At 55.3% G+C, this 16,385-nt stretch overlaps 1 protein-coding gene across 24 annotated transcripts in view; it reads right to left on the reverse strand.

Annotated features, from left to right (window-relative positions):
- TRPV3 (transient receptor potential cation channel subfamily V member 3) overlaps positions 1-16,273 on the reverse strand; it is a 29,860-nt gene extending 13,587 nt beyond the window's left edge. For 22 of the 24 annotated variants that reach the window (XR_005017683.1, XR_005017682.1, XR_005017685.1 and 19 more), the window contains exons 1-9: positions 16,138-16,273; positions 15,360-15,483; positions 13,703-13,823; positions 9,189-9,293; positions 8,927-9,013; positions 7,844-7,998; positions 6,883-7,059; positions 4,486-4,626; positions 2,051-2,331 (exon numbers count right to left, since the gene is read on the reverse strand). Coding sequence is in view for 20 of the 24 variants with exons in the window: in XM_036835602.1 (XP_036691497.1) it covers positions 2,051-2,331; positions 4,486-4,626; positions 6,883-7,059; positions 7,844-7,998; positions 8,927-9,013; positions 9,189-9,293; positions 13,703-13,823; positions 15,360-15,444 (1,152 nt within the window). In the remaining 4 variants the exon portion in view is untranslated. Of the gene's footprint in view, positions 1-2,050; positions 2,332-4,485; positions 4,627-6,882; positions 7,060-7,843; positions 7,999-8,926; positions 9,014-9,188; positions 9,294-11,124; positions 13,106-13,702; positions 13,825-15,359; positions 15,484-16,137 lie in introns of those variants that run through there. The other 2 variants (XM_036835588.1, XM_036835603.1) reach the window with 2 other exon arrangements.
- Between the last annotated feature and the right edge of the window lie 112 nt (positions 16,274-16,385).

Here is a 16,385-nt window from a genome sequence, read left to right on the forward strand (position 1 = left end):
GGCCTGCCCAAGGCAGACAGGGCCTGGGAAGAGGCTCCCACCAGGGGTGGATTGAGTCGGGCCGAGTGCCTGTCACTGTGACCCCCGGCCCCCGCTTTATCTGTGGGATGGGCGCAAAGCTCGCTGACCTGCCCGTCACACCAGGCATTGTGAATACCAGAGACAAGAGGCGTGAAGACCTTTTGCACGCTTCGGAGGGCTGCACGATCAGCTCACAAATCCTTGCACCAGCTGGGGAGTCTGTTCCGGGAAGAATCCAGGAACTGACAATTTCGAGAAATAATTTCTGTTTGGCCTGGATTTGAGAAGCAGCTGCAAGTTTCTCCAGCTTCCCCATCCCACCCTCAGTCAAGACCCTGACAGTTGAGGCTCACTGCTCTGGACAGTCAGGGGGTGATGCATGACACCAGCCTTTCAGAGAGGCCCGTGGGACCCACTCTCTAGGTCAGCGAGCTTGCTCTCTGCTACATGTTAGGGTCACTGGGGAACATTTAGAATTCCCACACCACTGACTAACTCAATCCAGATCTCTGGAGGTGGGACTCAGGAATCTGCATCTTGTAAAGCTTCCTGGGTGGTTCCAAAGTGCAGGCAAGATGGAGTGCTCACTAGTTCCCGAAAGCGAGCCCTGGGTACAATAAGATGGGGGCAGAACTTCCTGGGGCACCAACCCAAGGCCCAGGAGGAGGGTCCTAATGGGGAGGACAGTGTCAGAGCCCTGATCTCATGTGACCCAGTGGGGTTCCCATCTCATCTCGCACGGGAGCCTAGTCTCTACAGCCCAGGCAGGGAGCTCCCAGGGATAAGGCACGTCTCCCCTTTCTGCGCCCCAGGCTACACGAGCCCGAGGACATGGTCTGTGTCTCAAGTATCACTGCACCCTCTGCTCCCAGCACAGTGGCCAACTTGGGCAGCAGCCGGAAAAGTTTCCAAAGAACACTGAATGAAGGAGAGAAGGGGCCAGGAAGGGTGCAGGCGACTTCCCAAGACTGGCGAGAGGTGGTGGGTGTGGGTGGAGGGACACATTATCCTCTAGGGAACCAGGGGTCAGGGGGCCACGCTCCACGCAGGAAGCTTCATCCCTGGGCCCTCCCCAGGGACAAGCACATGGCACAGTGGTCCTTGGAGAAAGTTCCGACTTGCGACCACAGTCTGACTCTCCTCAAAGCCCCCAGGAAGCTGTGTCCTTGGGGTGGGCAGGAGATGGGGGAGGCAGGCACACAATTCCTCCTCTGTCAAAGCTGTTCTGCATCCCTTCCTCCTCCCACAAGAGCATGAAAAGGTCCCTTGTGGGCACCAGCCCTGAGCACTGGGACGGGACCCAAGGCCCTCGGGGCACCACCTCCCTCATCAGTTGCCCTGAGGTTGGCACAGCTGTGATGGCTCCACAGTCCCCACCCTACCCAGTGCCCTCCTGCAGCCTCCCAGGAGCCATGGTCCCCTCCCAGGGCTCAAGATGTGGACGCTCAGGGGCAGCTTTGCCATGATGAGTCCTGACCTCGAAACCAGACCAAGCCGTGGCTCCAACCACAGATAGAGATGGGAGCCCACCCCAGCTGAGTCTTCACCAAGCTCCCAGTTAACTTGAGTTCCTCGGCCACAACACAAGGGCACAAAGAGCCACGAGCAGCCACATACTCTGCTGGGGACTTGGCTCAATGTTTCAACCTGACAGAAAGGCTGGGGTCTCTCCAGTGTCAGGGAGCACCAGCCAACTGGCTCTGGATCCAGAGCAGACATTCGGGGACTCCCGTCCTCATAAGAGGCTGAAGGCCCCCAGGGTCAGACACTCAGCCTCCTCCGCTTGGGTGCCTCACCACGCAGGAATCCTCTGCCACAAAGCATGAGTCACCGCAGCCTTAAGACTCCTCCACTCTGGCCCCGGCAAGGGGGTCCCAGGGCAGGAGACAGAAACACAGAATGTTAGGGCCTGAAGTCCAGAGGGTGCGCCCACGTGCTGCCTGTCCGTAGCTCCGTGCAGTCGGCCACTCAGAAGGGCCCCTGGGGAGCGTGCCTTGCGCCCTCCCGCCTGCCCCCAGGCCTCACCCACCTCGGCCTTGCCCATCTTGGCGGCCAGCTGCAGCGGCGTGAGGCCATCGTTGTTGCGTGTGGTCTCCAGCTCCCAGTTGCCGCTCTTCAGCAGGATCATGTCGTACATGTGCTTGACGAAGTCATTCTGCGTCTTGAAGTCCTCGGCCACCGTCACCAGAGCGTGGAGGATGTTGTTTCCCCGTGAGTCCTGCGAGGTGATGTCCGTCTGCTCGTTGTCCATCAGCAGCTGCACAATCTCGGGCTGGTTGGTGCAGGCTGCCAGGGCCAGGGGTGTCTCGCCTGGGGGAGGGGGCGCACAGGGGCTCGGTTCTCTCCTGGACCAGAGCGGTGATTCCCCAAGTTCTAGGAATGGGGCTTATCCTGCCCATCTCAGCAGGAGTGGGAGACTGAAGCTGGATCATTGCAACAAACTCCTAACCGGTCTCCCTGCTACTACCCTGTTGGCCCTCCAACACTATCCTCAACACAGAAGCCAGACTGATCCTATTAATGCATAAGGCTCACCTCACCCAGAACAAAAGCTCAAATTCCAATGACAGCCTACAAGGCCCTACATCTTCTGACATCATCTCCTCCTCTCCCCCTCACTCACTCCCCTCCAGCCACCATGGCCTTCTTCCTTCTCCTCGAGCACACACAGGCACTTTTCTACCTCAGGGACTTTGTACAGGCTGTTCCCTCTTTCGTAGATACCTGCATCACTCCCTACCTCACCACCTGTGAGTCTTTGCTCTAATGTCACCTTTTCAATGAATCATTCACCCTAACTGCCCTTTTAAAATTGAAACCCAGCTCCTTCCTGTCCCAGAATTCCTGATCTCCTTCCCTTGCTTTACTACTTTTTTTTTTTTGAGCTGTCGTTTTGTTTTTTTTTTTAACTTATTTATTTTTTTATTTTATTTATTTTATTTTTGGCTGCTTTGGGTCTTTGTTGCTGTGCACGGGCTTTCTCTAGTTGCCGTGGACTGGGGCTACTCTTCATTGCGGTGCGTGAACTTCTCATTGCGGTGGCTTCTCTTGTTGTGGAGCACGGGCTCTAGGCGTGCGGGCTTCAGTAGTTGTGGCACACGGGCTCAGCAGTTGTGGCTCGCAGGCTCTAGAGCGCAGGCTCAGTAGTCGTGGCGCACAGGCTTAGTTGCTCCGCGGCATGTGGGATCTTCCTGGACCAGGGATCGAACCCTTGTCCCTGCATTGGCAGGCAGATTCTTAACCACTGCACCACCAGGGAAGTCCCCCCTGCTTTACTTTTTATTTTTTTCAATAGCACTTGTTATTTTCTAACATATTACCTAACATTCTTATTTATTATATTCATTATTGATGGTCTCTCTCCCATCTAGAATGCAAGTTCCATGAGGGTAGAGATCTTGGTTTTGTTCACAGATATATTTCAAATACCTAGAACAATGCCTGGTATATATAGTAAACAATCAATGTTAGTTGAGAAAAGAGAAGGCAAGTGACTCACACTTGGTCACACAGCAAACCGGGGACAGAACCAGGGCTGGACATCAGGTCTCCTGCTGCTTCCCCCCCCAATCTCCATCCTGTCACCTCTCTTCATCCCACCCAACAGATGTTTCCCAGCCAGGTCTGACTGGACAAGACCCTGTCCTCAAGGCCACCCAGACCCATCTAGTCCTGCTGACTAAAAAACCATCCAGAAGAGAAAACAGGTCAGTGACCATCAGTCAGGGCCTGGGCAAGGAGGAGGCGTTAACTACAAAGTTGTACCAGGCGAGTTTTTGGTGTGATGGAGCTGTTTGTTCCCTGTCCTGATCACAGTGATGGTTACACAACTGTACGCGTTTGTGGAAATGAACAGAAGTGAACATTAAGATGGGTGAACTTCACTGTATCTAAATTACACATTAAAAAAATTTTTTTTCACCCGGGATGGCCGAACGCCAGTTGCATTTGGTCTCCCTAAAGTGTCAGTCAGGGAATTTTTGTCCTCTTACTTTTGACCCCTGTTTGCAGTCCTGAGAGGCACTGGACACAGGGGTCAGAGGCCAGAGCTGGCAGGCAGGTTGCCTACATCCGCTCCTTACTACACTGGGGCAAGTCATTTCCCTTCTCAGAACCTGTAAACTAGGGCTCTCTCCTTGCCCTCCCTCCCGGGTCTATGTTCCCTACAGGGGGCTGCTCAGGTGGATGTCTGTGTGTCCTCTAACACCACCAGGTGACACTCCCCGAATGCAGGCTCCCCATCCTCCCAAGTGCTGGTCTCCAGCCTGGCGGTCCTGTTCAGGTGGATCTGCCCCTGCCGCCTCCCTGGTCCCGGCTCTGTCCTCCAGGGCCTGGGACACAACTGAGCCAGCAGAGATTGGCAGTGGGGTCTCCCCTGCCTGCTAGCGCTTCTACGGGTAGAAGCCCCGCCTCGCCCTCCGCCCCTCTCGCCCCCGGACCCCAACCCGGGGCGGCGGCACCCACCGAAGTAGAAGCCTTCGTGCTGGTACTTGGGGTTGAAGAAGACGCCCTTGGCGTGGGCGTTGACGTCGGCGCCGGCCGCGATGAGCAAAGCGGTGATGTCTCCCTGCCGCCGCTCGATGGCGATGTTCAGCGCCGTCTGCCCTGCGGAAGGGACAGGGGTGGGCGGTTGCGCTCAGCGGCTGGGACGGGGGTGACACACCCTCTCTGGCCTGTTCCCCTCTCTGTCCTCTGTACCCTCCACCGAACCGTGGAGAAATACTAGCTGCCTGTCTGGTCTGTGTCGCCCAGCTTCATTCTTTCCTTCATTCATTTTTGCGTGGAAGCAAGGATTATTCGTGGAGCATCTGCTCTGTGCCCCAAAGCCAGGCACTGGGGACACAGCAGGACATGGGATGCAGTTTGGATTCTTGTCCTCAGGAAGTTCACAGGCTCCCTGCGAATTGAGCGTTATGATACGGGGAGGTGCAGGGTCTGTGGTACCCAGAGGAGCTCTTAACACAGCCTGAGGGGTTGGGGGGCTTCCCAGAGTGGCCTCTAAACTGGGACCAGGTAAGTTTAGCCAGGCTGGATGGGGCTGACTCAAGGCCTCATAAGCCAGGTTAAGAGGTTAGAACTTTATCCTAAAGGGTATGGGAAGGCACCGAAGGCATTGAAGCAGGGAAGTGACATGATCAGAGTTTTGGGTTTTGTACATGTGTATTTTCAAAGCACTCTGGCTGCAAAACTGGAGGATGTGTGAGAAGGAGCCCAGACTTGGGAAGAGCTGTCCATCCAATGGACCCAAAGATCCTTGGGAGAAAGAGTCCTCAGGATGGTCTGCTGGGGATGGGGGAGAAGGGCTGTCTCAGGTCAGGTCCAGGCATCTGGCCTGGGTGCTGGGTAGATGATGGCCTGGTGACTGAGAAACAGAACAGGGGAGAAGCCGCAGGGACGGGGGTGGGGGAGGGACATAGACACGGTTGGTGGAGCCTACAGAACCTCCAGACAGAAGGGACCAGAAGGCTGGGGGTGCTGGGGCCGGGTGTCTCAGAACATTACACCAGAAACAGCATTTTCCAAAGAGCTGCCAACATGCCGTACATAAAAACAAAGTCCTGGTGGATCAAAGAACTAAGCATTTTTTAAGATTGGAAAATTGTTCATAACTAACCTTTTTGGAGGGAAAACCCTCTTAAGCCTTCTTAAGCAAAATCCAAAATTCTGAAGCCATAAAGAAAAAACTGACATATTTGCTTCCATAAAAATTAAAAATTTCTGTATTTCAAAAGACATCTTAAAGAAAGTTAAAAGACAAGTGATAGGCTGGGGGAAATATTTGAGACATATAAAAGAGGTAATGTGCTTTTAGAAGTCCATAATGGATTAAGAGCTCCTACAAATCAATAAAAAGACAAACAACCTGAAAGAAAACTGAGAAACTATTATTAACAAGCACCTCACAGAGAAGAAAGTCCACACAGACAATACAGGAAATGAAAGATGTTTGGAATCACTGGTAATCGGGAAGATGAAAATTTGAACCTAATGAGTTAATACTTTTCACCCACCAGACTGGCAAAAACAAATAATAATAATGGCAATAAATAAATACAAATAAAATTACTGTCTCCCACGAGAAAAGTTAAGGGCCCGAGCCAGACTCCCACCTGCAAAAAGCTGAGATGTTTAGCACCCTCGGCATATCCATAAGATGGCATCCAGTTATTCTTGGGCCAATCATTTTTGACACAAGCACGTCATAAGACCCTAGTGGGATGTTTATTGCCTCCAAAAACTCAAAGACACACCTTACTGGTTATTCACAGCAGACTTCCTGAGTAGGGAAACACTATCCCGAGTTTGGTCTCCCTGCCCCCTCTTCGGTCCACCTAAGAGAGAAGCCACAAAGCTGAGTCCCAAATGGGGCTGTTAATAATGATGAGGATAATGACGATACTAATAGTTACTAATGTGTTGGCCCTGCCCAGCCCTCCAGCCTTCTTGCCATCACTCAGCCGTGTCAAGCTCAGTCCCATCTCAGGCTTTTGCCCTCGCTTTGTTCTGAATCCTTCTCATTGTGCTGGCTTCGGGTCAAAGGTCACCTCTCTGACCATCCACACTAAAGTTGCCCATCCCCAATTACTTCTGATGACATTATCTTTTGTTTTTTTTGTAATTTTCTTTTCATCAATTTTAAAATTTCCTTATTTAGAAGAGCAGCCTTCATCTGTCTTGTTCACTCCTGTGTTCTGGGGCCAAAAACACTGCCTGGCACGCGGCCAGTGGTCAAGATTGTTTGCAGAATGAAGGAAGGTGCCGGGCACCACACTAAGCGCTTTGGGCTTCCACGACAGCAGTGCCTGTGCCCCACCACCGCCAGAAATCGCTGTCTGCACAGCCCCTCCCGCAGGCGGGTACCTTCGTAGGCCTCCTCCGTGTACTTGGCATTGATGAACCTGTCTAGGATGTTGTTTTCCTCCGCGAAGGCGAGCAGGATCTGCACGATCTCCTTGGTGCTGGGGTTGATGTTTAACAAGGCCTTCATCAGGCAGGTCTTCCCCGTGTCCAAGGCCGTCAGCTTGTGCATGAGGAAGTCTGCAGGCAGGGTCGCAGGATGGAGCCGCTGCACAGGGGGGCCCCGGCTGCCCTTGGCCCTCCCGGCCCGGAGGAAGGGAGGCCGGGGTGTGGCGGCTGCAGCCTCGGACCTCAAGAACCTGCCGCAGGCTCTCCACGGAGCTCCCTGCCCTGAGCTCCCAGCTCCCCTCTGCCCTGGCCAGCTCTTCCTCCTCCCGCCTCCTTGCCGGCTCCTCCTTCTCCTCGGTGAGCTGCCCAGAGGCTTATCAGAGACCTTTTGCTCTTTACCTTCTGCACCGTCTCCCTGGTAGGGGGACAGTCCCACCCACTGCCTGGCTTCCCACTGTCCAGCTCAGAAATCTCCAGCCCACCACCCCACACCCCGGTTTCCTACAAATAGACTTCACCCCCTTCCACTTAACTTGCTACTCTCCTGGTCCCCAAGACAGCTCGGGCCCCACCAGCCACCAAGTCTCCCAAGTCCAAATGGCACCACCCGGGACTCACTCCTCACGTCCTTGCGTCCCACCAGTGCCGCTCCCGGAAGAGCTGTTCCCCCTTCCCCAGCCCCGCCGCTGGGGTCCCAACTCTGCCTGAGCAGAGGCCTTCTCCAGTTTTACCCCCATCCTCCACCGTCACCTGTCTAAGCCCTTCCATGGCTCCCCATTGCCCTCAGAATCAGGTTCGAAGTTGCCAGCCCAGCAGTTAAGGCTGGAGGGCGGGGAGGGAGGGCAGTGGGTAGGCGGACAGCAGGAGCCGAGCAGGACCCCCAGCCTTGCACCCTCTGCCAGGGCCAGCCACTGACCGGACACATCCAGGCTGCGGCGCTGCTCACAAAGCTCCTGCAGCTCCATCAGCAGCTCCAGCAGCTGTCCCACGCCGCCCTCCGACACAGCCACAAAGATGTGTTTCCTCAGCCACCTCTTTTTGTGCCTCTGCTCTTGCTTGGCCAGGTTTGCACTGAGGCCAGAAAATGTTTCCAACTCGTCACACATGCACCACTGTCTCCCGTTACCCCTCCAAAGCCGCTGTGCCTACAGGGGGCTCGGCGCCAGCCCCCACTGTCTGCACGTGCCTGTCGCAGTGCCTGAAATCCCCTCCTTTAGTGCTGGGGGGTGGGCGGAGGTGCTGGGATTCGTGTTGCCCTGAGCTGCCCTGCTTCTAATCCAAATGCAAGCACATTTTATCAAACTGTATCTTTGGATCCACACAGTAATGATCAGGAAAGATACGTGCCTAACTGTTCATCATGATTACCTCGAAAGAATGAGATCAGAGGAAGGGAAATTTCACTTTCATATTTTGTGTCGTTTGAATATTTTTCATATCTCTCTCCCCACCCCTACACTCCAAATAGGCAGCCACGGTAATGCGTGATGTGTATCCTTTTGTTTGTATGTGTTCTTGCAAAATGCACGCTGATGTTTGATGGCTACATGCATGTATTTTTTTTTTAAGTCTTTATTGAATTTGTTACAACATTCTTTCTGTTTTTTTGTTTTGGTTTTTTGGCTGCGAGGCGTGTGGGATCTTAGCTCCCTACCAGGGATGGAACCAGCACCCCTGCATTGGGAGGCAAAGTCTTAACTGCTGGACCGCCAGGGAAGTCCCCTACATGCATGTATTTTTAATTTACGTACATGGCATTGCGTTAAGTTCTCATTCTGCTGCATACTGTTGTCCGGATGTTTTATAATGAATGGGTATTACTTTTATAAGATGTAATACTCCCTTCCCCCCCAAAATGACCTACATGCCATAGCTATGGGCCCAGACATTGGCACCCCAGGATTGGCGGTCTCTTTCTCTTTCCTGCAGGGTCCTGGTGCCTGTCCCTCGGGCACCTGCCTGGTGGTCACGGTGGGAGGAGGGGAAGGGCCAGGCTCACCTGGGACTGCTGGAATTAAATGGGGTCTCTGTCACGTCATCCTGGGGAGATTGTGGGGAATCCATGTCATCGCAGCTGCCCGGGAGGCTGGTGGGGGAATGGGGAGGACAGAGAGAGGGACAAGTTTTTAATGGACAATGGTAGTTTGCCACAAGCAGGCCTGGCTGTGTGGCCCAGGGTGAGTCACTGCCCGCCCGCGGGAGCTGAGGGCTCGGCCAGGGCAGGGGTGGGGGCTGGCGGGCTGGCGGGTCGCAGTACTCACCACTGCCGGATGTTGGAGTCCATGGGCTTGGAGAAGATGAGGGGAGAGGTCTTGGTGACAGTGGGGTTGGGCTCGAACCCTTCTATCTCCAGGAACAAGTGTGCACTGGGGGGACACCCAAGCAAGGCCATTAGAGCTGGGACAGGGCCTGTCCACCTGTGTGTCCTGCAACCCCACTGTCGAGGGCGCCCTCCTCACGGAGTGCTCACCCTCAGCCAGGCCCAGCCAAGCCCGGAAGGCGCAGAGCTAGTCCAGAAATGGGGCACAAATGGCGTGAGGGCAAGGCTCACTGATACATTGGCCCCCCACCTGCCCGTCTCCTGCCTATCAAGAGGAACCTTCTGACCTGACCTAAAATCAAATCATTCTTCCAAAAGAGAAGACAAAGGGAGGAGCAAGCCCCTAGCTGGTAGCCCGAGGCCTGGGTTCTAGTCTGGCTCTGCCTCTGCATCTCCTCTTGTGTGACCCCAGGCGGTCACTGGCCTTCTCTGGGCCAAGTATCCTCACCCGGATGGAAAGTGATTGGGCTAGACGATCCTCAAGACCTGGACTCTGGAGCCCGTGCTGCTCCGGGACTGTCTACTTATGGACGGTCCAGCTGAAATGGGCATCAGAGGTCATCTTGTGAGATCACCTTTCCCTGCACCCCTGCAGTACCCCAGAACTGCCACCCCAAAGTTGTCCCCACACCACTATGGCAGCTCTGACCCAGCGACTACAAACACATCTGCTAGCAGAACATCCTGGTTGAGATTTGCTGACTATCTCCAGGCAGAGCCCAACTCCCCCACCTGCAGGTGTTTCCCCAGGACAATTGGTCCAGCTCCTGCCCTGACCTCCATCCCACCCTACCTATCTGGGTTCAGTAGTGCATTTACTCAACAAATATTTACTGAGCATGTACAATATGCCAAGCACTATTCTAGAAGCTGCAGATACAGTGGTAAACAAGTAGACAAAAATTCCTCCCCTCACAAAGCTCTTGTTCCAGTGGGTTGGTAAAAACTGGCCCCAAGGATCAGACCAGATTATAGCACAGCGAGGCCATTGCTTTTCTTGCTCTAGACCAGGGGTCCCAAACCCCTGGGATCTAATGCCTGATGATCTGAGGTGGAGCTGATGTAATAATAATAGAAATAAAGTGCACAATAAATGTAATGGGCTTGAATCATCCCGAAACCATCTTCCCCCCGGTCCTTGGAAAAATTTTCTTCCACAAAAACGGTCCCTGGTGCCAAAAATGTTGGGGATTGCCTCTCTAGGCAGTAACCCACTGTCCTTTGGCTGTAAGTTCTTCAACAGCAGAAACTACAATTGCATCGTCCTAATTCTCTAGAACCCAACATTTGTCATGACACTCAGAAGACCTAACAATGGATGAGTGTAAGGATGGATAGGTGAAAGATAAATGAGTGGAAAAAAGAATGGCTGGTTGGACAGATGAGTGGATGGATGAATAGGTAAGTAGATGATGGATGGTTGGAAGGATGGATGGATGGATGGATGACTGTCTGAGGAATGAATAGTTGGGTGGGTAGATAGGTGGATAGATGGAGAGACCAATAAGCAGACAGACCAACACACCCTTAAACTGTAAAAGTTGGGAGGTTGCATCCCTCAACAGGAAGATGAGGGCTGTGACTGAGGCAGGAGGACTTCAGTGGCTGGGAAGGTGGATGGTGAGAGCTGAGCTGGAAAGGACCCAGCTGTATGTAAGGACCTAACTCCTGGGACAGGGAGCTGCTAGACCACGAGGGCCTGTCCCATGCCTGCCCTACTTGCCACTGCATGTGCCATATCTCATCCACCAGCATGAGCAGACAGCAAGGTCTTGGCCAGGTGACATCCTGGCTCCTGACTTGCAGCAGGTGCTGTTTGTTTATTCCTACTTTGACCCAGCCAGAAAGGCACCACCACCTGGGTGTTGTTAACTCACATGCGCAGACAGGCAGCTCTGTACGATTCCTCCGGCATTTCTGTTCCTTTGAAGGCAGAGAACTATCCCCAGGCAGACTCAGGCCTGGGGAGGAGCTTATCTCTCCTACTTTGTCCAGAGAAAAGCCCAAGTGCTCTGAGCTTCAAGGTCAGTGCCTCTACAGCCTTCATGGCCTGTGTCTGTGTCCCAGGGCAAGGTGACGCCCAGGGGGAGGTAACCATAGCAGCCACTCACAGGGAGGGGCATGATGCTTCAGAAAAAGCTCCAGGTCCAAAAATTTCTCCCCAATCTGGATTTCTTGGTGCCTTCAATTCCCCCATTAGTACATATTTCCTTAGTGGTCAGAACTGCTTTCTGACACATAATATTTTCTTTTCTTTTTCTTTCTAAACCTAAGTCCTATACTCCGTTCTGAGGGAGATGCCCAAACCTTTGGGGTCTGGGGAGAAGTAGGCACATGAGGTCCCTCAAAGAGCCTTGGGAAGGAGAAGGGACCACGGATTCATGAGACAAAGGTCACAACTCACACCAGGCCCTTAGTTGGGCGGGGGCCATTGGGAGAGCTGACCCTGGAACTAAGTTCATGAACCAGGATGGGCTCAGAATGGCAGCCCGACTGCAGGAAGAATCTGGGATTTTCCTGAAACTCTGTCCTCAGTGCTTCTCTGAGATCCAAACCTCCCCTGGGAAAGTGAGAGGGGAGGAAAGGGGGAAAGGAGGCAGGAGGGCAGTGTTGGTGGCTTAGATCCAAGATATCTCTGCTCCTACCCAGACAAGCCCTCCCAGACCCAGGCTTCCCACATGGGCCCCCGACACCTGTCTGATCTCCACATCCACCCAGTTTTCTCTCCTGCGCTCCAGGATGGAGCTTCCACCTGAATGAGCCTCTGGCACCTCTCAGCCAACATTTCACACTTGAACTTGGCTCCTTCCTCCTGACCTTGCTCCTGCTCCTCTGAAGTGCTCATGTCAGAGATGCCCCATCACCCCTCCAGGTCCCCCCACCGGAGGAAGGGGATGTCTCTCGGTCCTCCTTCTCCCTCCCCTCCCATAGTTGATCCGGCAGACTCCACGATCCTAATACTTCTCTGATCTGTGCCTGCTTCTCCATCCCTCACCACCAGGCTCACCACCTATCACCTGGGCAACAGGCACAACAGACGCCCCTCCAATCCATCACCCACACAGATCACCCAGAGTGTCCTTTCTGAAATGCAAATCTTGCCATGCCCTCCCTCTCACACAAAATCCCTCCATGGCTCCCCACTACCCCCAATTGTCCAATGTCCTTAACTGACTGCCAAGACCCAGCCCCAGTGGGACTTATCCCCCCAAATACACCCTCACCCAGCCGGCACTTTAGCCGCATGGGATTCCTCACTGGTTCCTGCCCCAAGCCTCTGCCCTCTCCCTTCCTGTCCACCTGTCACCATCCACTGTAACACCAGCTCCTCAGCGACATGCCTGCAGGATCAGAACCACCTGCTCCTCCTCAGGCCCCGCCCCACCTACTTCACCCTCTCTCCAGGCCACTCCCCACATTCTCCCTGGGGCCCCTCTCACCATCCAGACTGTGAGCAGAGGCAGGTGTTCTTTCTCTCATGTCCCAGTCTCCCCAGCCTGGGCCCAGCCCCCCGCCTCGTGCACAAAAGGCCTCAGCAATTATTACTCAAATCAAGAGAAGGGAAAGCACCAGGCTCAACTCGGCCCAAGAAAGGTCCTGGGACAGGGGCTGAAGAGGCAGGGCAAATGGGCCAACGTAGACCCGGGGGCCCATCCGGGTCCAAGGGAAGCGCCGCGGGGTTGAAGGAGGGGCATTCAGCTTGAGGGGCACCGAATCGGCTGAGGGGGTTACTGCAATGGAGGCAGCTAAGGGGCCAGCTGTGACCCCGGAGAAGTACTTTCTCTGCTCCCGCCACCTCCGTGTCCTCAACTGGGAAGTGGTCATAACCGTCCCAGCCCTGTGCAGTTCCCAGGGGCCCTGGGGAGTGACAATGACAACAACAATGAAGACAAAGTTCAAGGTAACAAAACACTATCAGCGCCAACATGCGCCGTGCCGAGCACGTTGTTGGCACAATTGCAATTAACCGTTACTCTATGGGCTGGTGCCGTGGCTGGTGTCTCCCTTACACAGGTGGGGCTGGAGAGCCTGAATTACCTGGCTAAGCACCCAGTGGATATGAGAGCCCCCAGTGGACTTGAAAAATGTATGCTGTAGGCTGTCCCTGCTACCTGGAATTTCCACCCACCTTTCTGCTCCTTATCACAAGGATGGCTCCAGCAACTCCCCACCTCCCCCAGGAGCCTTTCTGGGCGTTCCTGCCTTGGTGCCCCTGGGCCCTCCAGGGAGGCCTCCCTTGATTATTCCAGTCATACTAACCTCCCGAGCTCAGCCCCAGAGTATGCAGTGCTGTCCCCCCTACACCCCCCATTATACCTGGCTGGGCACCAGGCCACCCCAGATGAGACTGAGATTCTCAGGTCCGCCCCAGGCAAGGGGTCCCTGAAGGTGGGTGCCAGGCTCCTCCTGTGCCCCTCACAGCGCAGCACGCGGGCCTGAACCTGCCGGTCCTACCTCTTCTTGGTGGGGGTGATCTCTGCCGGCCTCTTCTCCTGCAGGATGGTAACATTCCCACTGGGGACAGTGGCAATTCTGCCCATGAGAGGCACCGTCTCCTTCGGGTGGGCATCTATGGCTGGAACACAACCACAGCACAGATGCTCAGGCTGAAGGGACAGAGAGGAGCTTCAGACCCCCATGTAGCACCATATGGCTCCTGCTCATACTCCCCAGGACGGGGAGATCACTCAGCTTTCCCAGGCCACCACCCCTTCTCAGGGACAGGGAGACTGTCCCCGCAGCTTCCCCTGCTCCCTGCTTCAGCACCCCTGCCCCTATGGGTCCTAGGAGAGCCCAGCAGAGCTTCCAGGTAGAGATCACCATGCCCTTGACCTCTCTCCAGACATCCTCTCCAGCCCCACCAATCTCCAGGTGGATTCCTGAGAATTAGCTCTGCTTTTTCAACGTCCTTCTCAGGTTTTGTGTTTAGAATTCTCCTCGACAGAGCAGGACTGTCACCTCCTTTCCTCTAGACACTATGCTCCTAGTAGCACAGCCTCAGGCCGCTCCGGTTTTTTAATTTCTCACCCTCCTCGCGCTCTCTGCCACTAACACGCTGATCATCTTTCTCCCCCACCCAAAGCTGAGTGTAACCAGCCACATGGCTATCTGTCCACCTGGAGGGAGCAGCTGAGCCCCAGCCCCCTCTGTCCAGACCTGCTTTACTGATGCTCGGTAAGGGCTCGACCCTATGCGGGGCTTGGAGGGAGGTACTGGGAAGGGGAACTGATATGTCTTCCAAGGACACTGAGGGGAACTTCGAGCTTTCTGTTGGGCGGAGGGCTGTCCAGGCAGAGGCAACAGCCTGAGCAAAGACCAGGGCTCAAGAAAGTTCGGCGAGTGGCAAGGAGCTGGTGTGGCTGGACCCGTGGGCAGTAAGAGGCTTGGGAACAGGCTGGGCCTGGAGCAGGAGCTGTGGCTGAACCTGGGGACAGCGGGGACGTGAGAGGGATCCAGGTCCTATAGGAGACAGCACAAGGGAGATGGAGGAGACCAGAGGCCAGGACGAGGCTGCCGTGGGGGCCAGCGGGGAGATGGGCTGGCCATAGAGGAAGAGGTGGGCAGGGGAAAGGGCTGTGGGGACAGGAGGTGACTCTGCAGTTAGCGGGGGCCATTCTCAGCTTGAGCCACCCTCAGAGAACTCCCTCAGAGTCACAGGGAGCTGGGGCAGTGGGGCGGGGCGGTGATTTCTGTAAGAAGAGCCCAGCTGGGTGGAGCTGGGGCCATTGGTGATCCTGACCCTAATAGGAGAGCCCCCTGGAGGCAGTGTCTGGATCCGGTTGTCTTCAGACTGCAGTGAGGCTTGGAAATGGGAGAGCCTCCTCCCCCTGCCCACGCGCCCCACCCCACTAAACATGAGCAATCTTGGGAGAGGAAAGTCATCCAGGGGGTGCCCCGGAGTGTAGGCACCTAGAGGCAGGGAGCTCTGAGGAGGCCTTAAGCATCCTATTGGGAGAGGATTGTGAGCACGCAGGTCCCTGGCCATATCCACAGTCACTGCCTGATAAGGATGGGCCGCCTTTACCACCTCCCTCAGCCCAAAATGACCTGTGGGGCTAAAGGCTGGGCGGGGGCAACACTGGAAGAGAGGGATGGAGGGCATGTCTCTTACCGCTCCCTGGGCCTCTGTTTCCCCTTCTGAAAAATGGGTCGAATGGTCCCCTACGTCTCTTATCCATGACCGCTGGCTGCTCCATCTTCTCCGTCCTGCCCGGTGAGTACGGGACAGTCCTGGGCTGCGGGAGCAAGAGGGGGTCAGAGAACTCTGGCCGGGGACTGCAGCAGCTCTAATTAGCTCCCTGAGTCACCCCATAAACCTGCGTTCCCACCTGCTGGACTCTCTTGCAGGCCTGGTCCTCACTCTATCTGGGATTGGGCGTCCTCACTTGGGAAGTGCCTCCCAAGACCTGGTACTGACTGGAATGGCCTTTCCTGGGCGACTGACCAGGCCTGGGGGCCACAGGGTCCACCCCCCATCCAGGACTTGCTGACTCAGCTCCTATGAGCCGCCTGGGCCCTGTCCCTCTCAAGCTCTGGGGCCATCTCATCCCATCCTGAGCTCCCATCACACTGCTGCCCTGGAGAGCCACGTCCCTGGGGCCTGCGGGGGTGACAGGAGCCTCACCTCTGCCCTGGGCAGCTATGACTGTCTTCCTACCCCAATATCCCCAAACCTCAGGGAGGGGAAAGTTTCCCACATCCATCATATCCTGTGCTCTCACACATTCCCTGTGGCCAAGAGCTCATGTTCAGCTTTGTTTCCTCTGCTAGAGACCCAAGCTCCCTCCCAGGCCTCCCCTGAGGCCAGCTGGCAGAGGGACACCTGAGGTCCTCGCTCTGGACACCCTGGGGCCTTGGAGGGCACTGGCTACCTGTTCGGCAAGACTCACCTGGTGAGGTCCAGGTGACAGTGGCTGCCCTTGTTCTCAGATCACCGCATGTCCGGGGCCCAAGGCCCCCCAGTAGGATTATAGCTGAGGTGGTGAGAGGCTCTCATCAGAGGCAGAGGAATGGCTGGAATGAGGCATCAGAGGCAGAACTTGCTGGGTCACCTGCCCTTGATGCCAGGCAGGCCACGCCCACCAGCCACAGCTGCAACGCCCGCCCACCCACCACGTGCCCTGCCTGAGTCAGCCCC

The sequence above is a fragment of the Balaenoptera musculus genome, chromosome 20 (genome assembly GCF_009873245.2).
Source record: "Balaenoptera musculus isolate JJ_BM4_2016_0621 chromosome 20, mBalMus1.pri.v3, whole genome shotgun sequence".
NCBI classification, from domain to species: Eukaryota; Metazoa; Chordata; class Mammalia; order Artiodactyla; family Balaenopteridae; genus Balaenoptera; species Balaenoptera musculus.